This window comes from Phyllostomus hastatus, unplaced genomic scaffold, assembly GCF_019186645.2.
Source record: "Phyllostomus hastatus isolate PE091 unplaced genomic scaffold, TTU_PhHast_1.1 phas_contig_198, whole genome shotgun sequence".
Lineage (NCBI taxonomy): Eukaryota > Metazoa > Chordata > Mammalia > Chiroptera > Phyllostomidae > Phyllostomus > Phyllostomus hastatus.
Genome location: NW_025333715.1, coordinates 288,526 through 312,480, shown reverse-complemented (window position 1 = coordinate 312,480; position 23,955 = coordinate 288,526). Strand labels below are relative to the sequence as shown.

The window sequence follows — 23,955 nt, the reverse complement described above, 5'->3', positions numbered from 1 at the left end:
GGGGCCCCCGGGGCCATGGACGACCAGCCACCAGCACTCAGCCCTCCCGCAGTGGACCTGGGTCCTGGACAATGGCTGGCAGGTAGGGGGACCTCCGGGGGTGCCGAGGAGACGCAGGCATGTGGCACATAGTTAGTTCTCTTTATAGACTCTGGGTGTAGGAACAGGTTGGCTGCGGGCCGGCCAGGGCCACCACGCGGCTGGGGCTGGGCTATTTACAGGCCCGCGGAGAGGGCTGTACCATGGTGCCGCCCGGCCGGCGCTCAGCCAGGACTCGGACGTGAGCGAGGGCTGGCCGGGCGGGCGGGGGCTGTACACATGAGTTTGGGGACGGGGCCACAATACTGTCGAGGGCGGGGGCTGTAAACATGGCCGGGGGGCCCTGCCCACCCCTAGTGGTCTGTCACGGGACGCAGAGCGGCTGCGCAGGGCCAGGCTCAGGCGTCCGACAGGCAGCTCTGGATCTGGTCCACCCACTGCTGGGCCGACAGCACGTCCTGGGCACAGAAGTTGTAAACACGGCGCGTCGTCTTCACCTGCGGAGGGCGGGCGGCTGACTCCACGGCCCCATCTGTGGAGCACCCCCCCATGCCCCCCACCCCCACCCCCACCCCCTGCCACAGCTCACATCAAAGAAGGCCTTCTCATCCACGGTCTTGGGGGCACCCATGGTGGGCGTGCCTGGCGCCACGGCCTCCACCTCCGCCAGGTCGATGATGCCCTTGTACTCCGTGTCCACGCGGTGGTCGTAGTAGCGCAGCTGAGGGGGACAGGATGTCAGGGCGGGGTCCCCCACCCCGTGCCCACCCCGTGCCCACGCCGTGCCCACTGCCCACTCACCTGGTGCTTGGTCTTGTCCAGCACGAACCAGCGAGCCTTCCAGGGTTTCATGAAGGCCCCCTTCTTGTAGAGGGTGCCCTCGTAGGACCTGCGTTTGCGGTGAAACCAGGGCAGGGCTGGCCATCGGGGCCCAGCAAGCCCAAACCACAGTCCCTGCCCTTCCCCCACGCAGACCCAGTCGGGCAGCAAGACCATGGGCCCTGCCCCCAAACTGACCCAAGCTGGGGCACTGGACGGGGCCCTGAAGAAGCCCTGGGGATGTACGCGGAAGGGGGGAGGAGGCCCCCCACCACCCTCGCTCAGCAGACACGTGATCCCACGTCAGAGCCTCAGGGTGTCAGAGCAGCAGCCCCCACGTGCGGCTCAGGTGCCGCGGACGAGGAGGAGCACACGGCAGGCAAGCTGAGGGAGGTGGCTGTGCAGCGCGGCCCCCAGGCCCCGAGGGTGGGGTGCAGTCTGCCGGGCCCTGGCCTCACCGAGAACCACCTCAGCCTCACCTGGCAGCTCACCTGCCCTCATGGCACCTGCAGCCCGTCCCCATTCTAGAGCCCCCGTGGCCTGGCTGCGGTCACTGGTTCTACGACCTGCCAAGCCCACCCGCCGCTCCCCAGCACCGTGAGCCTACGCCCGGGCCCCCTGAGAACCACCGGAAGCTCCCCCTCCATGGGCCCCGGCTCCCATCCAAGGGCCGCCCGCTCGGCAGCGCCCACGGCGCGGGGCAGCCCTCGCACCTGTTCTCACTCTCGGCGGTCTGGAACTGGCTGTACAGGGTGCTGGTGCTGCGGCGGGCGGCCTGGCGGGAGCCGGACGTGGTCGAGCCACTGCTCTGGTCGCTGTCCAGGCTGAGGCTCAGGGTGGAGCCCACGGGCCCCTCCTGCAGGTACACACCCAGCGAGCGGCGGTGGTGGGGCACACTGGACACCAGCAGGGAGCTGGGGGCGCCCTGGGGACCGGAGGCGGGCCTGCGTCAGCCGGGCGGCCCCTCCTGCGCCTGCCGCGAGCCCCCGCCCACCCCACACACACGCCCGCTCACCCGTCTGTCCAGCCGGCCTTCCAGGCGCTGCGCGGCCTTCACCCGGTCCCAGGTGTCCTTCCAGCGCTCGGGGGGCCGGCCCAGCTCCACCTCCAGCCGCTGCAGCTCCTGGCGGAGAGGCGGTGAACGTCACCCAGAAGGAAACACCCAGCCCGGGGCAGGAAAAGACGAACAGGAAGGAAACCTCGGAAAATGGAGGCTGCAAGGAGCGGTCCTACGCGGGCAGCTGAGAGCAGGAGAAGGCGGCGGGGAGGCGGAGCCCCAGGTTTGGGGACGACGGCCGCAGCAGCACCAGACTGACAAGGGGTGTCCCACGACCCAGCCGAGGGCACTGCAAACCCAGACCGCGCACCAGAGGAAAACGGCCGGAACGCACGAGAGAAACCCCCGAACCTACCAGGGAAAAGACGCGCTGTCTCCGAACACGGGACAACTTGAACACAGAGATGGCTGGACTTCCACCTCGGCCGTGACCCTGGGCAGTCCCCGGCTAGCCCGCCGTGAACAGCCGTGAACTGGGCAACAGGGTGGCACCGAGACCCCGAGGCAGGGTGACCCCAGGGCCACGGCCACGGTGTGGGGAGGCAGAGCCCAAGCAGAGCGCTGCGGGGTGGCCATGGGCACGCACCTGCGGGGCGGCGTCCGCGTGGAGGGACCCGCACGGCTCCAAAGATCCACCCACACGGAGGCCGCCCGAGCATCTGGCCCAATTGAAGGGTCACGTGCCCGGCGACGGCACCCGGCCTCGGCAGCTGCTGAGAAGCTGCAAGCGAGACCCACACTCTGGAGGGTCCGTGCCGCAGGGAAGTGAGGGGTGCCGGGCCGGGCCTGTGGGGGGGGCCCCTGGAGCCGAGGGGGCGGTGCCCCTGCAGCTGCGCTAACGAAGCTGAGACGCGCCCCCTGAGAAGACCCAGCCAACACGCGAGTCTGTTGACAGCCCACAAGACCGAGGCTTGAGACTCCCCAGAGGAGGACAGCACAACCCTGACGCTCAGCAAGGCAGAGGCCACAACGTCCAGCTCGTAGAAGAAACATTAGACAAGCAAAAAGGAAGATTAGATCCATGCTTAGGGGAAAAGTTCAAAGAAACAGACCCGGAAGTGAAATTGTAATTACCGTACAAGAAATGGAAAAGCTGCAAATGTAAGTTTAAGGTTTTAAGAAAAAGATGGACACAATGGTTGAACAGGTAGGGACTCTCCACAGTCCATAACTATTAAAGAATCCAGTGGAAATCCTAGAGCTGAAAAAGAAATACTTAAAATGAGAAATCCATCAGATAGACTTGACCAGGACCATGACCGTGACCATAAGAAACAGAAGCCAACCTGACGACAAGCTAACGGAAACCATCCCGAGTGAACTGCAGACAGGAGGGAGAAAATGGCCGGGGTGGCCCATGGGACAGGGAAGGCCCAGGGGACGTGGGGAGAGATTGTGCAGAGAAAAAACTTCTAAAAGAAGTAACAGCCTGAAGTGGAAAACTGTCACCCCTAGATTAAAGAGACGTGCAGAGCTCTAAGCAGGAGGAACACAGAGGAAAGCCAGGTGGGGGTCAAACCGGCGCAACCAGGGGTGAAGAGAAGCCCTTGACCTTGACCTTGACGACAGCGAGAGGAACCGGGCGGCGCCCGTGCTGCTTGCAGGCGGCAGAGTGAGCACCGACTTTCCAGCAGAAACCCTCAGAGCCCGACGAGAGCCGTCCAGCGGCAATCCGACACCTCAGGAAAGCGCCTTCGGTAAGAGAAGGCGCAACGCAGGCGCCCTCGGGGGCGCACGCAGCAGCGAGGAAAGGCCCCGCAGCCCTGCACCTGCGGACGCGCGGAGGGCGGCGGCCCGAGGTCCGAGCCGCGCCGAGGGCGGGACGGCCACTGGGAACGGCGAAGGGAGAAGGCTGCCGCCGGCTCCCTCGTCTGGTTAAAATCCAGGGCCCACGTGTGTTTACACCACAGGTGGACGTGAACCGCGACAGCGTGACAGACAGACAGACGAGGACGCGTGGGGAGACGCCACCTGGCAGGCGGCGCAGGAAACTCGGGGCAGACGGAGCCCCTTCGGCCATCCTCCCCCCCCAAGGGGCGGAGTCCCAGGCCCGACCCCCGGCGGATGCCGGAGGCTGCGAGCCGCACTGAGCGCCGTGCCGTCGCGCTCCGTCTCCTCCTCGGGCGCGTGCGCGCCGGGACGAAGTTCGGTTTACACGCTGGGCGCAGGCGGGGCTGCCGACGGCCACTCGTGAGGAGACGCGCTGCGCTGCGGCGGGAGTCCCGCGCACGGCTCCGGCCCTCCTCCCGCGCCGGGGGGCGGCCGCACGAGCTCTGGGCCGCCGCGATGGGCAGCCCGATCGATCGCCAAGACGACGATGAACCGGCCCTCAGACGCCGGCCCCGACGCTGGGCCAGGGAGGGTTGGTTCACGGCCCAGCTGGGCGGGGCGGGGCGGGATTCCATCACACGACTCGGAAGGACGCACAACTTAAGACTTGAGAGGTACTGGGGCCTCTTTCACTTAATGTTTCTGGACCCTGGTCGAGCCCGGGTAGCTGGGACCGTGGACGACGGTGAGGGGAGACGCCTGTGGTCTCTCACAGCCACTAGGAGCCACGCAAGGAGGCCCAGCCCCAAAGCCCAGCGGAGCAGGTAGCAGGGAACGCGAAAACATTCTCGACTGCCAGGGGAAAAGAAAGGAGCAAAAAGCAAATAAGTAGAACACAAACAAGCTACAAGACTTCCACCAAACCGCGATACCCAGTGAGTGCGGAGAGACGGGACCGTCAGAACAGGTGAGGCGGAGACCCGCCCACACCCCGAGCACGAGGAACTCAGCTTCAGGGCGGAGGCAGACGGTCGGAGCCCGGGCGGAGACGTGCCCCACGGGGGTCGGCCACACGGGCGTCGGCGGCGCGGTTCACCCCGACCCCGAGTCTGCGAGTGCCGCCCGAGTCTCTGCCGGGGGCCTGGGGGCCGCCTTCGTCGCTGCACTGTGACCCTGCGCTCCCCAGGCCCCCAGGGCCAGTGCCTTCAGGCCAGGACCCAGGAGCCAGCACCGCTCCCCTCCCCGACGAGGGAACAGAAGCGCCGAGGGGCTCCGACGCCCCCCACAGCCGCAGGGCCCACGGCGGGCAGCGCAGCCTTCCCGTGGCCGCCGACCGCTCAGCCGCCGCAGAGGGTCCGGGCTGCTGCCACCCAGTCCCACTGCAGCCTCCCCCCGGCTCACAGGGCGCCTTCCCGGGGTGCCCGCCCCTATGGGTCCTCGCTCCTGAGGCAGAGGAGACAGGACGTCCGAGGAGGGCAGAGGCCCGGAGTCCACCCCAGGCCTCCAGGCCCACAGGCTCGGTTCCCTCTGAAGGGGACCCGAGGCAGGCAGGCAGGAAGAGCCGCTGCTCACGGCACGGGGCCGGAGCCACCGTGGACCTGAGAAAGCCGTCTCCCTGCAGGGCTGACCTCACAGGTGGCCGGGGGAGCACACCTGCCCGGAGCACCCGGCAGGTCACGAAAGCAGCCCCGGGGAGCCTTGGCCACCGCAGGCCGGCGGGCAGTTTGCAGGTGGGTGCCGCGCAGGGCCACCGGACCGCCAGGCGCATGCACAAACACGGGCTCGCACAGCGGCCGAGGGCCACACGCACCTCCAGCAGACGGGAGATGGCGTCGGGCTGGGCGCGGGGGCGGCTGTCGTAGCAGGGCCACACCACACGGCGCCTGCTCTGGGGGGCGCCCCCGTCCGGCCGCTCCTCCTCCAGGGGCTCTGGCGGCCCCTGGGCCAGCTCCCAGTCGTAGGGGGGGCCCTCGGACAGCGCCTCCTCCGTGTAGAAGTCCCACACCCTCAGGTTGGACACGTTGCTGTAGGGCCGCAGGACCTGGGGGCGGGCGGGGGTGGCGTGAGTGCCGGGGCTGGGGAGGGCCCGCCGGCCCGCCCCGGCCCCGCCCCGCTCACCTCCGAGTCCTCAGGTGCGTACATGTAGTTGTAGAACGCCGGCGTCCGCTTGCTCAGCCGGTCCACGTACTCCCACACGGACCTGCAGGGCTGCGGGCCCCTGCGCTCCCCCTTCTCCTCATACAGCAGCCCTGCAGGGGGCAGCGGTGAGCCCCGCCAGCCAGCCTGCGCCCGCCTGTCCCCCCTGCCACCTGCACCCTACCCAGCTCGATGCGCTCGTAATCCGAGTCCAGCAGGAAGGTCCGGAAGCGGCGGGACACGTGGTGGTAGCCGAGAAACTTGAGGTAGAAGGGGCTGAACTCGAACTCCATGGGGAACTGCAGATGGACCTGTGTGGGGTCAGGGGTCAGGAGCCCGCCTGTCTGAGCAGGCCCTGGGGCTTGTCCCCCCACCACACCGCCCGCTCACCTGGTGCACACAGTCCAGGAACTGCAGGAACACGGGCGTGAAGCCACTGCTCTGCCCGGCCAGCGTGTGGGCCCCGCGGTGGCTGAAGCGGTGGCCGAAGGACAGCCACTCCTTCTCGACCAGCAGGCGGAAGCCATCCAGGGTGCGGTAGAAGGGGTCTGAGAGCAGCTGCACCAGGGACACCACCTGCAGGCACCACCGGCTCTCAGGGGGGCTCCCGGGGCACGCCGGCCCACCCGGCCCAGGGTCCGCCAGCCCGGGGTCCGCCGCGCACCTGGGTGGTGATGTCCCAGCCATCCTCCAGGCTCACCAGGACGGAGGAGCCCGAGTCCAGGAGCTCCACCACCAGCACCGACACCTGCAGCAGCTTGTGTATCTGCAGGACCGACCGGCAGCCCTCAGGCCCCGGCCCCGACCAGTCCCCCGCCCGCACGTCCCCAGGAGTGGCGGGCACGCGGGGACAGCTGGCGAGGGGTGCCGCGCCAGTGGGCGGGCTCCGCTCTGCACACTGACCGCCGCTGCCTCCCCCTCCGGAGCCCCTGGACTGCAGGGCCCCCTGTCCAGGCGATGCTCAGCCACCTCCCAATGACAGCAGTGGCCCGACCCAGGTGGGGAGTGGCCACCCCCCCGCCCAGGGCCCCGAGGGTCCTGTGGAAAGTGCGCCCAGGCCCCGTCTGCCCGACCGCAGCAACAGGCGGGAGGAGGCCTCACACCCACCCCGCATGGCCCTCGGCTGTGGTGGGGGCAGGGGCGGGGCAGAGACCTGGGTCAGCCACTCGGAGTCCTCCAGCGAGCGCAGGAAGGAGGCCGGGCTGGGCTCGGTGGCGGGACAGCCTGGGACACACGCCTTCAGCAGCTTCTTGAAGCTGGTCTTCACCTGCCGCACCTCGAACACCTCGATGGGCACCAGCTCCCACTGCTGCAGGGGGTCCGGCCGCACTCCCTGGGGGAGGCCTGACGGTGAGCTGCGTGCGGCCCAGGCGCCCGCCCGGCCCCGGGCCCCTCCCCCCCAGTCACCTTGAGCTGGGCCTTGTCCCCGATGATGTAGAGGGCTGCACGCTGGGGCCGCAGAAAGCCTGGGTCGGGGGGAGCCCCGTTGGCCTGGGGGGGTGCCAGCGTGTCCCTGCCTGCTAGCCGAGAGCCCACGTCACCGCTGAGCCCACCGCTGCGCCCGCTGGCACGGACACTGCCCCATTTACCTGCACAGAGACCACAGGTGAGCAGGCGAGCTAGGCCTGGGCACCACTTACCTGGGGGGGCGGGGCCTGTGCCTGCATTCGTGTTGGGGGGGCAGGACTCAGTGCCGGGGAGTTAGTGCCCAGGGCGGTGGGGGGCCGTTAGTGCAGGCATGGGGGGGCGTTAGTGCCCACGACGACTCAGTCACACGGGGGCGTCTGTGCCAGGTGTGGGGGGGCCAGCCCGCCGGCCGGTACAATACCTCGGGGAGCGGTCCGTCTGGAGGCCGAGGCCGCCATGGGGTTGGACAGCGTGGTGACCCTGGCTCGGGGGCTGGGCACTGGAGGCACAGCAGAGAGGAGGCTCAGGCCTGGCCCAGGCTCACGTCCGTGCCCAGCATGGGGGGTTCTGTGGCCCAAAGGGCCAGGTGCAGGGCTGCGTTCCCCCCCAAGCCCCAGGGGGCCCCGTGGACGGCAGGGGTCAGCACCAAGGCCCTCTGGGCCCCTGGGGGTCTGGCCAGAAAGTGGAGGGCTGGGGGTGGGTAGAAGGGGTCAAAGGAGGCAGAAGCCCTGGACTTCCCTGCAAATACCTCCTCTGTGACCCGTGCCTGGGCCCGCAGACTCCGCGGCCCCACGCGGCCTCGACCCGGGTAGAGCGGCAGGGGAGGCCCGGAGCCTGGGAGCTCCCAGCAAGCAGACCGGGGAGGGGTGCAGTCGAGGACACAGGCCAGCACCGCACCAGCCCCTCTAGGCAGGAGGCACAGCCACCCTCAGCAAGGACACGGCATGTCCCTGTGACACGGGCAGAGCCTGGGCTGGGACCCACGTGCTCCTGAGCTTTGGGGGACGGCGGGAGGTGGCAGGAGGGGCGGGGACAGAAGGCCCTGCGGGGTGGCAGCACTCAAGACCTCTGGCGGGACGGACGGAGCGAGACAGCAGGACCACGGGTCCCACTGGAAGGGGGCTCTGCCGTCTGGAAAACCGAAGCCATTGAACCAGAGACGCTCCTGGTGGGGGAACACGGGGGAGCTTGGTCTGCGCCCCCAGAGGGGAGCCATTGGCCAGCCGGCCCAGCTTGTGCCCGTGGGGGCCCTCGGCCCAGGGTGAGGCGGACGGAGCGTGGAGCCCCAGGAAGAGGCTGCGACCGCAGCGTGGACGCCATGGGGCAGGCGGGGGGTGTGCGGGACCCTCAGGGCTCCCTGGGAGGACGAGGCCCCCGTGGACTCTAGAGCCCCTCCGCCACAGGAAGGGGCGTGGGGCCCGGGCCGGGCCGGGGGTGCTGGCGGCAGGAGGCCCACAGACTCAGGACCCAGGGCGGGCAGCAGGAAGACTCGGGACCTCGCCCGGGCTCCTGGAGGGCTGGGCCCGGGGTGAAGGCGGCGGCGCCCGGGCGGAGCCACAGCGGCCAGCCAGCTGCAGGGGTGGACCTGCCAGCACCCGCCTGCCTCGCCTCCCCAGCAGGTTCCTGCCTGTTGCCAGACCTGACCACCCTCCACAGGCCCACCCCCTCTGTGGACAGCAGCGAGTGCCCTCGAATCGCCCGGCACCCGGGGTCCCTGTGGCAAGGTGGGTACGTGGACGGGCCCTGGGCCCCCGCCCTGACCTCCAGGCCCTGGAGCCTTCCCTGCAGACGGGACGACAGGACCCCGTGCAGCACGGAGGGCCGTCGGGAGGGGTGCAGGCCCACGGGCAGGGCCGGGTGGGGTGTGGGCAGACGCAAGGAGAAGGGTGGGCACAGCCCCACCGGGGACAGTGGGTCCAGCGGGCATGAAGGGGCCCGTGGCGAGGACAGAGAAACCAGTCTAGACATGGCTTAAGGGGCCTGGTCAGGCAAGGAGGTCAGATGGGCCGGTCAGGCGGGGCCTGAGAGGAAGGGTGAGGAGGGCCGTACCCCCCCAGGAAGATGGGGAGGTCGAGGAGCTCGGTGGGTCGGGGAGGAGTGGTCAGGGCAGGGGCTCCGGGAACTTACCTGGTCCCGTGCTAGGCCCTCTGCTCGTCTTACACCCCAGACGTTGTGCCCCCTCACCAGCCTGCCCTCCACAAATGTCACCACGACCCCCAGAGCCCTCCTGCCCTGGAGCACCCCTCACCGTGGCCGCCCAGGTGGGCCGAGGAGAAGCCGCTGAGGGTGTTGCGGCCCGACATGTCGGCGTAGCGGGGCATGGAGCTGACCACGGCCTGCAGGTACTTCTCCTGCTCCAGGCTGCTGGAGTCCGCCTGGGACTGGCCTGGGGGAGGCAGAGCTGCAGTGGGCAGGGGCATGGGCGCGGGTGCGGGGCACGCAGGGGGACGGGGCCAGGTACCTGGAGAAGGCGCATTCTGGGCCTTGAAGAGGCCGACGACCCCCTTGCCATGCAGGCCTCCCGAGCGCAGCAGCACGGCCTTCGAGCGCCCGCTGCGCCAGCAGACCACGGGGAAGCGGTTCTGGCGGTAGCAGCGGGAGACGCGCTGCAGGGCGTTGTCCTGGACGCTCTGGGGCACGATCAGCAGCCCCGGGTAGCTGCCGGGAGGGGACGTGAGGTGAGGGGGCTCGCGGGGGGTGGGCCGGAGGTCCTCTCCCACACCCGCAGGCCAAGGGCACCCCCAGCGCCGTGACCAGAGGCCTCGGGGAGGGCGGCGGCGGCCCTGCGCCAGCACTCACCTGCGGCAGATGGCGTACATGCGGTTGACCGGAGAGACGCGGAAGGGCTCTGACTTGGCGCGGCTCAGGCTGCTGCTCAGCGTGCCCAGGCCCAGGCGCTGGTAGTCCCGGCAGCACGCCCGCTCCACCAGGCTGCTCATGGTCATGCGGTCAGAGGGCTTCAGGGCGGAAGTCGGGGTCAGCGTGCTGGGCTCCAGCTCCTCCGACACTGGGCAGGGCAGGCACAGGGGTGTCACTCACTCTCGGGGGTGCCAGGCCCCGCCCTGCCAGGCCGCCCGGCCCCGCCCAACAAGCCCCGCCCGGTCCCAGGCCCCGCCCCCCACAAAAGGGTCTTCAGGAGACCACGAAGGCCGCCGGTCCCCCACCTGAGATCTCATCCTCCTGGTCCTCGGGGGGCGGCTGACCCCGGTGCTCCCAGCTGGGGGGGTTGTACTTCTTCCGAGTGACGTACTGCCGCCCAATGGTCTTCTTGGCGTTCTTCACGAGGTTCCGGGACAGGGTCCTGGGCGCACAGGGTCCGAGTGAGGACGGGCTCGGGGATGCCTGCGCACACAGTGCTGCTAGGAGGGGTGGGGTCCCCGGCCCGGGGCCCGCCCCGCACCTGAGGGAGGGCGCCTTGTCCTTGGTAGCCCGCGGAGGCCGGCCGGGGGTGTGCGCAGAGCCCAGCGTGAAGGCGAAGGTGCCCCTGATGTCCGGCGGGAACCGCAGCCGGTGCAGCTGCTTGCGGAAGAGCTCGGCGCTGTCGGACCCCACCTCCTCGTCGAAGGCCATCCGCAGCAGCTGCATCAGACACGCGGCCTCAGAGGGCGGGCGGCCGAGCGGCCTTTCCAATGAGGACCTGTGCCCTAGGGACCCCGGGGCAGGGCAGGCCCACTGCATGGCCGGGAAGGGCAGCCCCGCCTCTCGTGACATGGCAGACACACCGGGACCTGAGGGCTGCGCCCACCAGACTGGCCTGCAGCCGAGGAACACGGGCCTTTGCCGTGTTTCCTCTGCTGCGTGAATCCCAGCTGTGCCGCACACTCCCGACCTGGCTCCAGGCTCCGGGCAGAGCCCCGCAGGGGAGACAGGCGCTCCCGTGGCCGCCCCCCCCACCCCCCGGCCCACCCAGCCCCCCCCGCCGGCCCACCTGGAATGTGCAGGAGCGCAGCTGCAGCCCGTCCTGCAGGAGCTGGTCCACGGGGGTCTGCACGCTGATGCGCTTCTCCTTGGTCAGCGCAGCCACCGGGAAGGAGCGGACCACCACCTGCTCCCCCACTGAGGACAGGCCGGGCACAGAGTCAGGGAGACGAGAGGGGACAGTCCCAGCCTCAGGGTCCCAGAGCTCAGGGTCCCAGAGCTCAGGGGCCCGGGCGGGTGGCGAGAGTCAGGGACCTATGCCCCACAGAGACCCCGCAGCCCGAGGGGGAGGAGAGGCAGGGAGAGTCCCGCTCTCCCCAGACTACCTGGCGTGGGGCCGGGGCGGAGCGGCGTCCGGGGCTCGCTTACCCAGGGGGTCGGTGGGCATCCCCGTGAAGATGACCCGGTAGGTGGTGAGAAAGACAGCCCCCTCTGCTGGCAGCAGCGCGGGGCCGCCCCCGCTGCCGCCCGAGCCCTCCTCGCGCCCGTCGGGCAGCAGGTAGACGCGCAGGCCGTCCAGCATACACTCCTCGCCGGGCAGCAGGCGTGGCCGCAGCAGTTTCGGCTGCGCAGACACAGGAGCGGCGCTCAGGATGCAGCCCGGCCCCCGCCCCGCCGCCCCGCCGCCCCTCCGGGCCCCCACGCACCTTCTGGATGGGGGGCAGCCTCTTGCTCTCCCGGTGCACGGCCTCCAGGGTCTCGATGTGCATCTGGACGATGTCTGGGAGACAGCAGTCCTCACCCTGGGGCCCCGCCCCCACCACCCCAGGGAGCGTCTCCACACCCAGACCCCGTGTACCTGGCACCATGACATGCAGCCCCTTGAGGTGCTCGCTGGTGACCCCACTCTCTGTGCAGACCTTGTCCACGAAGCGGTTGATGAAGCGGACAACAGCCCCGGCCACGTCACAGGTCTCTGCGTCCTCAAAGCCGCTTTCGGTGTCGTAGCTCTCTGCCACGCTGCCTGCCATGCTGGGCCGGGAGGGCACCGTGGACAGTGGGCACAGGCCCCGCCCACCCGAGCCCCCGCCCTCCCGGCCCTGGGAGTCCCGCCCACCTGCTGGTGACCAGGCTGTTGCTGGCGCTCTCGGGGTCACCCAGCCCCGCGCGCTCGCGCAGCAGGCGGCTCTTGCTGGAGTCCAAGGGCAGCAGCAGGTAGCTCATGCGGTTGGCGTAGTGGATGGCCTGGCTGAACACCGTGCTCTCCTCTTTCTGCACCAGCTCCTGCTGCTTTTCCCGGCTCAGCGTCGGCCACAGACGCCTCTGCTCGGACGCCACATCCAGGGCGGAGCGCTCGTCCTCTGCCGGTGCCTCCGCAACCTGCCGATACGCTGGGGGTGAGCCAGCGACAGGCCCGCCCCCACCCCTGGGGCCCTCGGGTCCCCACACACCTGGGAGGGGCCCCAGTCCTCGGCCGGCTCCAGGTAGAGGGCCCGGATGTGGGCCTGCACGTCCCCGTAGAACATGGACTCCCAGAACTGCGGGGTGCTCCACACCACGTGCTCCTGCACGCAGCTGTACGCGAACTGCGTCACCCCCGGGCTCAGCTTCTGCAGGGGCAGGCGGCTGTCAGTGGGGGCGCGGAGCGGGGCGGGCACCCCCGGGGCCACCCAGGACTCACCCGGCAGAAGGCTGTGACCAGGGGCAGCAGTGCGGCGGCGATGCCGTGCTCGTCCAGGGAGGTGCAGTCCTGCGGGCACCGGGCGCTATCAGGACTGCCCTCCCCCAGTTCCAGAACCTTCCCCAAGGCTGCCCAGGGCTCTTCAGAGGACCCGGGCAGGGCACCCCAGCGCCTGCCCCAACAAGGGTTCTGCCCAATGGACCCCCGCCCACCAGGGCTGCCCCCGCCCACTGGCGCTGCCGGAAGCGCTACGGGCCCGCCCACTGGCGCTGCCCCCGCCCACCGGCGCTGCCAGACGCACTGCGGGCCCCGCTTGCCGCCTCACCTGCAGGCAGCAGTTCATCATGCGGACGACGAAGTCAAACTGCTGGTGGTCCAGCACGGCCCGGTTCTGCTGCACGTGCAGGTGCAGCTCCTGGACCAGGCAGCGGCGGGCGGCGCGCCCCTTCAGGGCCCGCAGCACAGCTGGGAGCAGCTGGAATGGGGCACAGAGATATATGGGGGCCGCCCTGGCAGAGTCCCGGAGAGGGAGCAGGGCGCGCCCGGGGCTGGAGCCCGGGCTCCGAGCACAGGACACCCGGAGGCGTCCAGGCCAGGTGTGCCCGGACGCTTGAGGGCCCCTCGCACAAGAGCACTCCCGGTGGGGACGGGGGTGGGGGTGGCGGGGGGATGGGACGGGTGGAGGACAGGTCGACCGCGGGTGCACGGCCAGTATGTGGACGGCTCTGCTGGGAGGCCCCGCAGCCCGAGCACCAGCGTTCCCGAGTCCAGCCCGGGCCTCAGCGTCCAAGCACAAGCCTGCTGTTTGAGGCCCGACAACTGGGGACCCGCGGCCCCGAGGAAGGGGCTGGCGAACAGCTGTGGGACGCGAGGGAGGCTCCGACCGCCTGCCGGTCCGCGGACACCACAGAGGGCAGGGCAGCAGGTGGTTCCCTTTCCCATCTTTTCTTTAAAAAATGACAAGTGTGGCCGGCACTCTCTTCACAAGAGGTGAACAGCAGGAACCTTTACGGGGGGCGCGAGGGCGGGCAGGAAGGGTCGAGGAGCCGAATGTGAGTGGGCGGGGGCGGCGGGCACACAGTGCGACCCACACGCAGGCCACGTGTCACAGACACGCACGCTCCAGCCCGACGTGGCCGTCGGCCGACGCCACCCCGACGAGCTCCGCCCGGAAGGACGCCCCCGCCGGGCCTGACGTCTGCACGCTGACAGGCCTAGACGCCGCCCCCGCAGGCGAGGGAGGGGCCGAGAGCTCGCACCTTCTTGGCCTCGAGCATCTTCCCCTCGAACACGTAGGAGATGCAGTTCCGAACCACCTCCAGCCGGCGAGCACTGTTGCCGTGGAGCCCACTGCTCCGCTCCAGGATGGCGGCTGGGGGCAGAGAACACACTCACCTCTGACCTCTCCCCCACCCCGGGCCGCACTCAGGACCCCTGCCCCGTCACGTACTCATGGGGGGGCCCGAGGGCACGGTGGTCCTCCTCTCGGCCTTCACAGCCGGGGGTGCGCCCTGCATCTTGGCCGTGGCCTGGTCCACGATCCACTGCACCACACCCTCGTCCAGCCGGGGGAAGGGCCGGGGCGCCCGCCGCAGGTGGCTGGCCTCGCCCGGCCTCTGCACCTTGTGCATGGCCACGGCGGGGTATGGGTTCTCCTGGGGGGACACCGGCAGGTGGGTGAGCAGCCCAGGGCCAGGGCGGCACCACGACCTCCCTGGCCCAGCCCGACCCCGGGCCACCGCCGTACGTTCTTGTAGAGCTGTTCCGCCAGCTCCTTGACGTGACGCAGGACTCGCTGGGGGTGGCTCTCGTCCGCCCGCATCCGCGCCACCTCGTGGGCCACCAGCTGGGGGAGCAGGCGGGGTCAGCCACTGGCCAGGACGGGGGGGGGGGCTCCCCCCAGCCGGGCCCGGGCACACCTCATCGAACAGGTCCGTCGGGCGGTAGGGGACCCCGCGCTCCGACACGAAGCCGGCGAAGGCCATGCCCTCCAGCACCTTCATCAGGAAGTCGTCCTCCACCAGCCCGCGCTGGCCCAGGAAGGCTGCCTGGGGGGCACGGGGCGGTCAGCCCCTGGGCCCCGGCCCTCCCCCTCCCCCACCGCCCCAGCCCCGCGCCCACCTTGTGAAAGCGGATGACGGGCTCTGGGTGGATGCGGACCATGTGCAGACACCAGCGGTAGCCCTGCAGGAGCTGAGCGAAGAGCCGCAGGAAGACGGCACGCAGCTCCTTGTCCTGGGCCCCGGGGGTGCCGGTGAGGGCCGGGGTGAGCGCAGGCAGCCCTCACCGTCCACACACCCCAGGCTCCGCCCCGAGCCCACACCCTGTGCCGGCCCTGCCCAGGCCTCCCCAGGCCCCTCCGCCCCTCCTCTCCCTCCAGCCTCCCTCCCCACGGAGCCCAGGGACGCCCCCGAGACAGTGCGGGTGCCATGCCTGCGCAGGACACTCAGGGCGCAACGTCCCACGACCCTGGGAACACCGGTCGTCTGCAGCAGCAGACGGCACAGGGGGGCATGGGGGCCACAGGGGCCAGGACCCTGCGGGAGCCGCAGTGACCCCCACCTGCATCTTCAGGGAGGAGGGGGACGCTGCGGGGGGCGGGAAGGCGAGGTCGGCCAGCTCCAGCTCTGGGTCCAGGACCTGCGGCAGCAGGGAGGGCGTGGTCGGCGGCAGGGAGGGCGTGGCCGGCGGCAGCACCGCCCTGGGCTCTGCCCCGCCCCCCTGCCCCGGCCCCCCAAGGCCCGGCCCTGCCTCACCATGCTCAGGACACTGTGTGTCTGGCTCTGCAGCGGCTCTGGCAGCGGGGGGACGCTCACACACTCGGGAACAGTCACTGTCCCTCCGTCCAGGTCAGCCACAATCACATCCAGCTGTGGGCCGAGGGCAGCGTGGGGTCAGGGACCCACAGGCCGGTCAGCACGGCCCGGGCCCCAGGCGGACACAAAGACCCTCACCAGCTCCTGGGTCTCTGCCTGGAAGGCCGCATTGACGCCGATGATGAAGGGCGTGGGCGTGCTGAGGACCTCCAGCAGCTGGGCCGGCAGGATGGGCACGTAGGTGAAGCTGCGACAGGCCAGGGCTCAGCGCGGCAGGAGCCACGGGGAGGGGACAGGCGGAGGGACGGGGTGGGGGCGGGGGCAGGGGCAGGCACCTGTATCGGAGAGGGAACAGCAGCGCCAGGAGGCCACGGCAGGCGTCGGCGAGGCGCTGGTAGCTGCGGGACAGGAAGAGCACCTTGTGCTCCGTGAGGGCGGCGCAGAACAGAGACAGCACGTTGCTGATGCCTGGGTGGGGGGAGGACAGGCTTGCAGGCCCTGCCTCTGGCCGCGGGGGGGGGGAGGAACGGGGGGGCAGGGCGAGACGCCAGGCTCACCTAGCTGGCGGAAGAGCAGGGCCACGCTGCAGCGGCTGACGGGCAGTGACTCCGTGAGCGGGGTCTGGATGACCTGCCGGTCACCGGCCCCCAGAGAGATGGTTCTCTGTGGGAGACAGAGACCACAGCTCAGTGACTCTGACCAGACCCCCAGCAGCCCAGAGCCCCGCAGCCCCAGCAGGCCTGGTGGACCGACAGGGCCCGAGGCGGGACTGGCCGGAGGGCGAGGCCACGCCGGCCTCTGCGGCCTGCGCCGAGCTGCAGAGAGAGCGCCGGGCCTCTGACCTGGGGCGGGGTGGGCCGGGGTGGGCAGAAGAAACAAAGAGTCCGTACCACTCCGTCCTCAACAGAGTCCAGCTGCACAGGACAGACGGGCAGAGAGACACAGTTAGACACACGGACCAGAGGGGCGCAGACAGGGAGGCCGACACCCAGGACCGGAGACAGTGCGCCCGGCAGCGAGAGGACAGAGACAGCAGAGGGCCCGGCGGAGCCAGGCGAGACGCAGCACACACAGGGGCGGGCGGGCAGGGCCCAGGAGGTGACAGCTGACAGTGGCACCAAGACACACGCGTGTGCAGCGCGTGGGCCGTGCTTGGCCCAGGCTGGACTTGGGGAGCCTACCAGACCCACCCCCACAGCCAGCGGCTGCCCCCAAGCCCCACCTGTGAGCCCCCCGCCAGGGGGATAACGCAGGTGAGCAGGTTCCCGACCACGCTCTCCAGGCCCACGTTGAGGCCCTCCACGTGGATGGTGTAGATGAGCCCCAGGCTGTTCTGCAAGGACCGAGGGCGGGCATGGCAGCGGCTGGCGGGAGGCCCCCGCCCCGCCCCCGCCCCGCCCCCGCCCCGCCTCACCCCACCTCACCCCGCCTCACCCCGAGCCTCACCCTGAACACGTCCGCGTGGTCCAGCCGCGACACCAGCACCAGGGTCTTGGGAGCGAACAGCGGGCCCGGCGGGCCGGACGCCGCGGGTGAGAGGCGCCCGGAGCCTCCCTCGTCCGCCTCCTCGTCCCGCCCCGCGGCGTCCTCGGCGCCCGCAGCCGCCTGCGCAAAGAAGCCCGTTCGCCCCATTCGCTCGGCTGGCAGGCAGGTCCCGGGGGCCCGCGGGCACTCTGGGCTCCGCGGGGCCAGGCACCAGGACCGGCCGCAGCCGAGGGGACCCGCCCGGGGCCGGCCGCGCGGGGCGGTGCTGACCTGCGCGGGCTCCGCCGGCTCCCAGAAGGTCAGGCAGGCGCAGTAGTGCCGCTCCGAGTTGATGTCGGTGAGGACGGCGACGAAGAAGGTCGGCGGGTTCCTCTCAGGACACAGCTGCCACCCGCTGGGCTGGCAGAACTGGGGGGGCCGCAGGAGTCAGGGGTCCGCCCCCTCTGCACCCTGCGTGCAGCACGCGCACCGCCCAGGCCTGGGCGCCAGGTGCCAGCACGCAGGCAGCCCTCCCCCTCCGCCCCCCGGGCGCACCCTGCCTCCCCAGGCCGGCCCACCCCCCACCCCCCACGGCAGGGAGCACGCCTGGGTGGGTGCAGACCCTGTGGCGCAGGCCTCGGTCCCGTCGTGAGGAGGGAGCGGTGACCGGACGGGGCCCCCAGTCCTTCGCCAGCCAGGCGGCGCCCCTGCTCCCTGGCCCCGAGGGGCTCCTTGCAAGCAGTCCTGCAGGGCACAGGCGGGGCTCTGGCCTGGCCCCCCACAGCCCAGGCCCGCTCCCCACTCACCAGCTCGATGCCCTGGGGGAAGGGGTTGTCCTCCCAGTCCTTCTCGGGGAAGCGCTGCAGGATCTGGCCCTGGCCTTCCCCGCTCCCTGAGGACAGGGGCAGGTGGTCAGGGGCCCCGCCGCTCCCCACAGCCCGCTCCCAGCCCGCTCAGACGGGAGCCCGGAGGGTCTCAGAGGACGTCCCCTACACCTGCCCTAACCCGCACCAGACCAGCCTCAGCTCCCGAAAACCGGTCCTGTGAGAGGCCACTAGGCAGCCACAGACCCCAGGGCCCCCAGAGGGCACAGAGAGAAGCCAGGCTGTGGGACTGGGGCCCTTGCTGCTCCTGCTCCCACTCCCAGGCCTGCCCCCCACGCTGACACCCCCAGCCCGACCCCACCCCTCCGACGGAACAGAACTTCCAGACTGCTCCGCAGCCAGCCCCCGGCTTAGGCACTAGGCCTCTCGACAGCCCGGCCTGATGGGCGGTCAGCACCAGGCCCGTGGGTGCCCGGCCCCACTCCCCAGCCGGGCCGAGCCTGAGAGGTGCGGGGTCTCGCACACAGCCGGGCACGCGGCCCCGCCGCCTCAGCGACAGGACGCCCACTGAAGGCGCGCCTGCGGGGCACTGGGCCCAGCAGCTCCGGGAAGCGCCGGGGTGGGGAGCGTGCAGGCCACTGCGGCCACAGACCAGGGCCAGGGAGGAGCCGGGCGGGAGGCCCCTGTCCCTGCTCATGCCCCTGGGCACACGGCCTCCCCAGCCAGCTCGTTCCCCGTGTGGTCCCCAGAGACCCCCCAGTCCCTGGAACCCCGGGGCACACTAAGCCCCATCTCGTCTGTGTCCCCCACCCCCTGCCCAGGGCGCTCCACTCCCAGGAAAGGCCACCCCCGCTGGGCCTCCCACAGCAGGCCCCGGCCTGCGGCTCACCCCCCAGGGCCAAACCAGGAGGCCGGAGCGGGTGCGATGGGGAACCGCTCGCCTCTCGGGGCCCTTGGAGAACGGACGGTGGTCTGTGCTTCTCTCCCCGCCCCCCGCCGCCCCTCGCTGCCCCCCAGCAGAGCTGCCCCCCAGCAGAGCGGCGGCACAGTGAACTCCACCTTCCCCTCCCGCGGGCCCCTCCCTCTGCTGGGCCGCTCCAACAGGGCCCCGCCCAGGCAGCAGAGAGCTGGGCCCAGCGCGGGCGGACAGGTGAGGGGAGGGTGCGTGGCAGAAAGAGCACCTCCAGGAGGCAACACCAAGGTTAGGGTTAGGGTTAGGGCGGCAGGCAGGTCCCCGCCTGGCTGGAGGTGGCGGGAGACGGGTGAGGGGCCGTGACTCACAAACCTCAGCTTCCTGCTCCCCTGCCCCTCCCCCCACCGACACCCTGAGATGAGGCGGCAGACGAGGAGAAGTGGGCGAGAGGGACAGGTGTCTGCTAGCGCCACACCTACCTACACACCTGCCCACAGCCCCCAAGACAAAGCCCTGGGGGGTCCCTCCAGGCCCACCCCCAAGGACCATGCTTGGCCCCACCAGGCTGGCCCCGCCCCCGTCCGTCCCCCCCCCCCAGGGCGGGGCGGGGCCCCCCCTGACTCGCGTAGGGCCCCAAACCACCGGCTGGGCCCAGGTCTGGCCGGCACCCAGGGCTCCCCCAGCTCTTGCCACGAGGCAGCAGGCAGAGGCAGGAAGAGCAGTGCCCGGACGGGCCGGCTGCTTCTGAACCGTGGGCCTGGCCCTCGGGGGGGGGGGGGCCCTGCTCCGAGGTCCCCCCCAGGAGCATGGACAGCGCAGCTGGCCACTGTGCACAGCTCCCCCTCCCCACGCCCTCGCCCCATGCCCTGTGTGAGACGTCAGCTCCCCCTTTCCGGCTGTGCTCTCCAAAGAACAAACTGGAGACTTTCCCTGAGGTGTCCCAGCTTCCTGTGGGGGTTGGTGGCTGGGCAGGGCGAGTGGGCATCCCCCTACCAGCCTTCTCTCTGGGCCATGATGACCTCAAACCTGACCTTCAGGTCCAGCCCAAAGAGCGTCCCCTCCTCTAGGCAGCTGTCTGCACAGTGTGCAGGCCTGGGGCCTGCAGTGAGCCCCCAGGACCCCCTCCCCCCATCGTGATTCCTGGGGCGCCTGCTGGCCACCTGGGCCAGGTGGGGGCTCTGTCTGTGCCCCCTCACACGCCTGTGTCCAGCACAGGCCACGACCTCCCCAGGGCCTATCAGGCGCACGCAGCTGGCCGAGAAGCCGTCCTCCCACTCACACCCCATGAGCAAACAGGTTCCCCAGACAGCCGTGCAGGGCAGCTTCCTGAGCCCCGGCCACAGCGGGCCCTCCCTGGAACTGGAGGGAGCCCACCCCCACCCCTTCTCGGAGCCCAGCCCACACCTCGGCTCTGGGCTCTGGGTGGTGGGGAGCAGGCTGCGGCCTGGCTGTGGGCCGGCATCCTGCGGTCTCCTCCCCCTGGAGCCCTTGTGGCCATGCAGGGGGGACCTGTGCTGCTGCTGCCACCGCCGCCCCACTGTGACCGGCGCAGCCATGGGCCACGGGGCATGCCTCCTTGGGGTCCTGGGAGGAAGAGCACTGAGGTCCCCTGAGGCCCAGACGGGGACGGGAGCTTCCTGCCTGCCGCAGCCACATCCCCACAGCCAGGCCCCTCGGGCTGCAGGCCCCACGGGGCGCGAGGGCACACAGAGCGTGCGCTCTGTCATCTGCTGGCAGCGCCCGTCACTGGTGCCAGGCTCCGGTGCCTTGGGGGCCGCCTGGCCAGCAGCACTGTGGGCAGAGGCACGGGAGGGTGTGCTCGCCCAGGGAACAGAATGAGAAAAGGCAGGCTGGAGCCTCCTGCCGCTCCCTCCCCCACCCCCACCCCAGCCACACTCGCCGAGGGGCTGTGGCCGCGCCCGGGGTGCTCCCCAGCCCCCCCAGTCAGACCAGACCAGGTCTGACCCAAGGCCTTGGACCCTGCTGCTCCCAAGGTGGGGGCAGGGAACCACCTGCGGCCACCCCAAACAGCCCCAACCTGCTCCAGAGGGCGGGCGGGAACGTGGGTGGGGAGAGGGATGGGGCAGAGGAACGTGGCCAGCTCAGCGCAGTCAGGGCTGAGAGCGGCCTGGCAGGGAGGTGGGAGGTGAGCCCTCCTCTCCCGTGCTGGGGTAAGGGGCGTGCCCCCGGCACCAGGTGGGGTCCCGCTCCTGCTTCCTGGCAGACACTCACTCACCATCTGGCCAGGTCAGGTGCATCTCCGACTCCCAAAGACACACCCCGGCACCGGTCACACAGTGTTAAATCAGCTGACCCCTGCCAGGCCTTCCCAGGCCAGGAGCTGGACAGAGGTGGTCTGTCCGGGCCCTGAGATGTTTCCAGGCTGGGCCCAGGGTGCCCATGTTCTTGGGAAGGAGATGCCCCCACTCACAGGGGAGAGGCCGGAACCCCCCGCCTGGAGAGGTCTGCCAGGGGTGACCCAGGAACCAGGATGCTTCCTCTGGCAGGCTCCGGGACTCAGCACCCAGGCCCTGCATCCAGCAGCTCCGACAGGATGTCCAGGTCCAGGCCAAGGACAAGTCGCCCGCCACTCCCCAGACCCCTCCACCAAACCCAAAGATGCCACATCGCCGCCTGAGGCCCTAGGCCCGCCTGGGCCTCCGCCTCCCGCAGAGGCGGCCCCTCCGTCTGAGCCTAGGGGTGTCCGCACGCCTGCTGTTGACCACTGACGAGACGCCCCCACTGCCCAGAGCCTCCTGTGCAAATATCTCCGCGTGTGTCCACCTGGCGCTCATGGCAGCCGGCGGGGGGCAGGGGGTCGTCTGTGTGACTCAGACCACCTCCAGATGAGGAATGCGAGGGGCAGGGAGCTGAAGGACGGCCCCGAGGCCACAGGCCATCAGGTGGTAAAGCAGAGACCACTGACCCCTGTGCTGTGCTCCTCTGCTTCAGAAGGCGCCCCCCACTGGCTGGCACTGCCCTGGGGCCCGCAGCCCCGGCCCCAGCCCGTGGGCCCGTCCCTCGCTGGGACGGATGAGGCCGCCAAGAGAGGCCCTGAGGCTGGGGACTGGCCAGCCGCGAAGAGCAGTGCTCCTTCCTGCCATCGGTGGTGAGTGGACACTGTCCTGCTCGAAGGTCACCCACGCCTGGGGTGCGCACCCCGAGACACACAGTCACAGCCAGCCTGCTGCGGAGCCCACCCACACCTGCTCGCGCCTCCCTCACGTCTGCCCCCCACCCCCCACCCCTGCTGCCCCGAGTCCACATGCTTCCCACCAGCCTCTGCCTCCACAGGCCCTCCCCACACCACCCTCGCACCATCAGCCTCCAAGCCTGCGCTGCACACCCAGCCCAGGCCCCGCACACGGGGGCAGCCTGGCGGCCGGCCTTGTTCCCCCTCTGGGGCCTGCGCAACACTGACAGCAGCCCACCACAGGCAGACTGGTCTTCGCAGCGAGAACTCCATCTCTGGGTAGAAAGACATGCTCACGCATGTGCCCGGGCAGAGCCAGAGGAGGGGCAAGTCCCCAGCAGAGGGCCCTGAGGAGGGTCCGCAGTGTGCAGGGCCCAGCAGGCAGAGGGGAGAGAGTCTGGGTCCTGGGTGGTGACAGTGACGGCTGGGCTGACAAGCAGGGCAGACTACAGGCTCAGGGGTCACCCAGCCTGACCACACAGTCACCCCCCTACCCCTGCTGGCACAGGCACACACGGCCCACAGCAGCGCCAGCCCCTCTCGTGGGGCTCAGACCAAGCACTGGTCTCGCTGCCCTGAACCTGAGCGGTGGACGGCGCCTCAGAGGGAGCCTGGGTGGGCTGCGGGGAGGAGTGCGCTCGCGCGCACAAAGGGCTGTGCGGGGCCTGGCACCCAGCTCCCTCGCCAGGCGGCTGTCTCCAGGGCCGTTGCTGATGTCATTACCAGACTCTGTTTTCTCCCACCCCCTGGGCTGAAGGGCTCTTGGACACGGCCGCTGACCCCAGATACTGCCCTCCCGGACACGGACGCCGGTGGCCACACTGATGCTCCCGCCCCCAGCGTTTGACCGTAGGCCCTCTGCCAGAAATGCCCTCCTCTCTCCCCCCACACTTCCTCCTGAAAGCCTCCAGCCCCAGCTCGAACGCCACCTCTCCGTGAAGGAGCTCTGAACCCCGCGCCCTCTTCTGCATCCACCGAACCTCCTGGACCTGGCGCACCGCCGTCGGGCCTGCGCGTGAGACCGGAGGCACCGGGGTCAGAGGCGAGCTTTGCGTCCCTGGAGGCAGAGCCGCCCGGCAGTCGGCCAAGGCGGAGAGCCCGTCCCACCCAACGCGGAGCCAGGAGGCCGACCGCCCCGGCCCTCCCACCTCCCCGGCGACCCCGGGGTGCGCCTGGCGCGGTTCTGCTCTGAGTGCGGAGGTCAGGCGCGGCCCGCCCCGTCTCACCGGCCAGCCCGCCTCGGACCCCGGACCGGACCCTGGCGCAGCAGGAGCCCCGGACGACCGTGGCGCTGACCCAGCGCTTCGGGCCCGCCCGCCCCGACCGATCCTCGCTGGTCCCCGGTCCCCGGCACTCACCGCGCGGGTGCGGCCCGAACGCCACCAGCACGAAGTAGTCCGCGAGCCGCGCCATGGCTAGGGGCGCGGGCGGGCTCCGCGGCTCCGGGACGCGAGGGCGGCGCGCTCATGGCCCGGCCCCGGCCCCGATGGGCGCACGCCGGACGCCCCGGGCCCTCTCCGCGGCGGCGGCCAGGGCTCCCGCCGCCATCTTCCCAGCCAGCCGGCCCGCCCGGCCGCGCCGCGCGCCTGCGCGGCCTCGCTCCGCCCCGGAGGCGGGGAGCCCCAGAACAACGCGCTCCCATTGGTTCAGCCGCCCGGGCTCGGCCCCTGGGGCGGGGCCTAGCCTACCACCGCCCCCTCCGGGTCTGGGCACCGGCCCCCGGGCTGTGACAGCGACGGCGGCTCCCGCGGGTCAGAGGCAGGCGCGGCCGGGTCTCCGAGGCTCAGTTCCTGGGCGCTGTCAGCCTGGAGGAAGGCCGAGGGCCCGGGCCTGCCTGCAGGTCTCCCAGATGGGGGCGTCCCCTCGGACCCTGCGGAGGGGCAGGGCCCAGGCCAATTGGGTGGGGTTCCCAGCCCGAGGAGGACTCGAGCCCCACCTGGTCCAGGTGGGGTGAGATTTAACACGTGTCCTTTAAAAA

At 70.7% G+C, this 23,955-nt stretch overlaps 1 protein-coding gene across 2 annotated transcripts; it reads right to left on the bottom strand.

Moving 5' to 3' along the window:
• Window positions 1–127: 127 nt before the first annotated feature.
• On the bottom strand, window positions 128–23,552 carry SBF1 (SET binding factor 1). Of its 2 annotated transcripts, XM_045834800.1 has the most exons (41): window positions 23,336–23,552; window positions 17,854–17,939; window positions 17,339–17,476; window positions 17,030–17,188; window positions 16,806–16,916; window positions 16,141–16,246; window positions 15,919–16,051; window positions 15,722–15,830; window positions 15,524–15,637; window positions 15,330–15,407; window positions 14,889–15,002; window positions 14,687–14,815; window positions 14,515–14,613; window positions 14,218–14,422; window positions 14,027–14,139; window positions 13,093–13,242; window positions 12,768–12,836; window positions 12,538–12,696; window positions 12,204–12,466; window positions 11,946–12,118; window positions 11,794–11,867; window positions 11,516–11,711; window positions 11,157–11,284; window positions 10,629–10,807; window positions 10,393–10,529; window positions 10,028–10,235; window positions 9,690–9,886; window positions 9,477–9,614; window positions 7,650–7,727; window positions 7,229–7,410; window positions 6,975–7,154; window positions 6,486–6,587; window positions 6,212–6,397; window positions 6,006–6,132; window positions 5,804–5,934; window positions 5,496–5,726; window positions 1,874–1,981; window positions 1,572–1,783; window positions 841–928; window positions 629–760; window positions 128–536 (listed from the first exon to the last, which is right to left on the bottom strand). In XM_045834800.1, the coding sequence occupies exons 1-41, from the start codon at window positions 23,388–23,390 to the stop codon at window positions 438–440; spliced, it is 5,676 nt and encodes a 1,891-aa protein (XP_045690756.1). In that variant the 5' UTR covers window positions 23,391–23,552; the 3' UTR covers window positions 128–437. The 2 variants fall into 2 exon arrangements, with proteins under 2 accessions (XP_045690756.1, XP_045690757.1); XM_045834801.1 differs by lacking the exon at window positions 7,650–7,727.
• Between the last annotated feature and the right edge of the window lie 403 nt (window positions 23,553–23,955).

What these genes read in the sequence shown, in the direction of transcription:
- SBF1 (XM_045834800.1), bottom strand. Translation starts at nt 23,390, where the DNA reads ATGGCGCGGCTCGCGGACTACTTCGTGCTGGTGGCGTTCGGGCCGCAC. An exon ending in GCCCTCGGGCCCCCCCATGA is followed by an intron (nt 14,140 to 14,217) that starts GTACGTGACGGG and finishes CTCTGCCCCCAG; the next exon opens with CCGCCATCCTGGAGCGGAGC. An exon ending in GATGCCCACCGACCCCCTGG is followed by an intron (nt 11,285 to 11,515) that starts GTAAGCGAGCCC and finishes GCCTGTCCTCAG; the next exon opens with TGGGGGAGCAGGTGGTGGTC.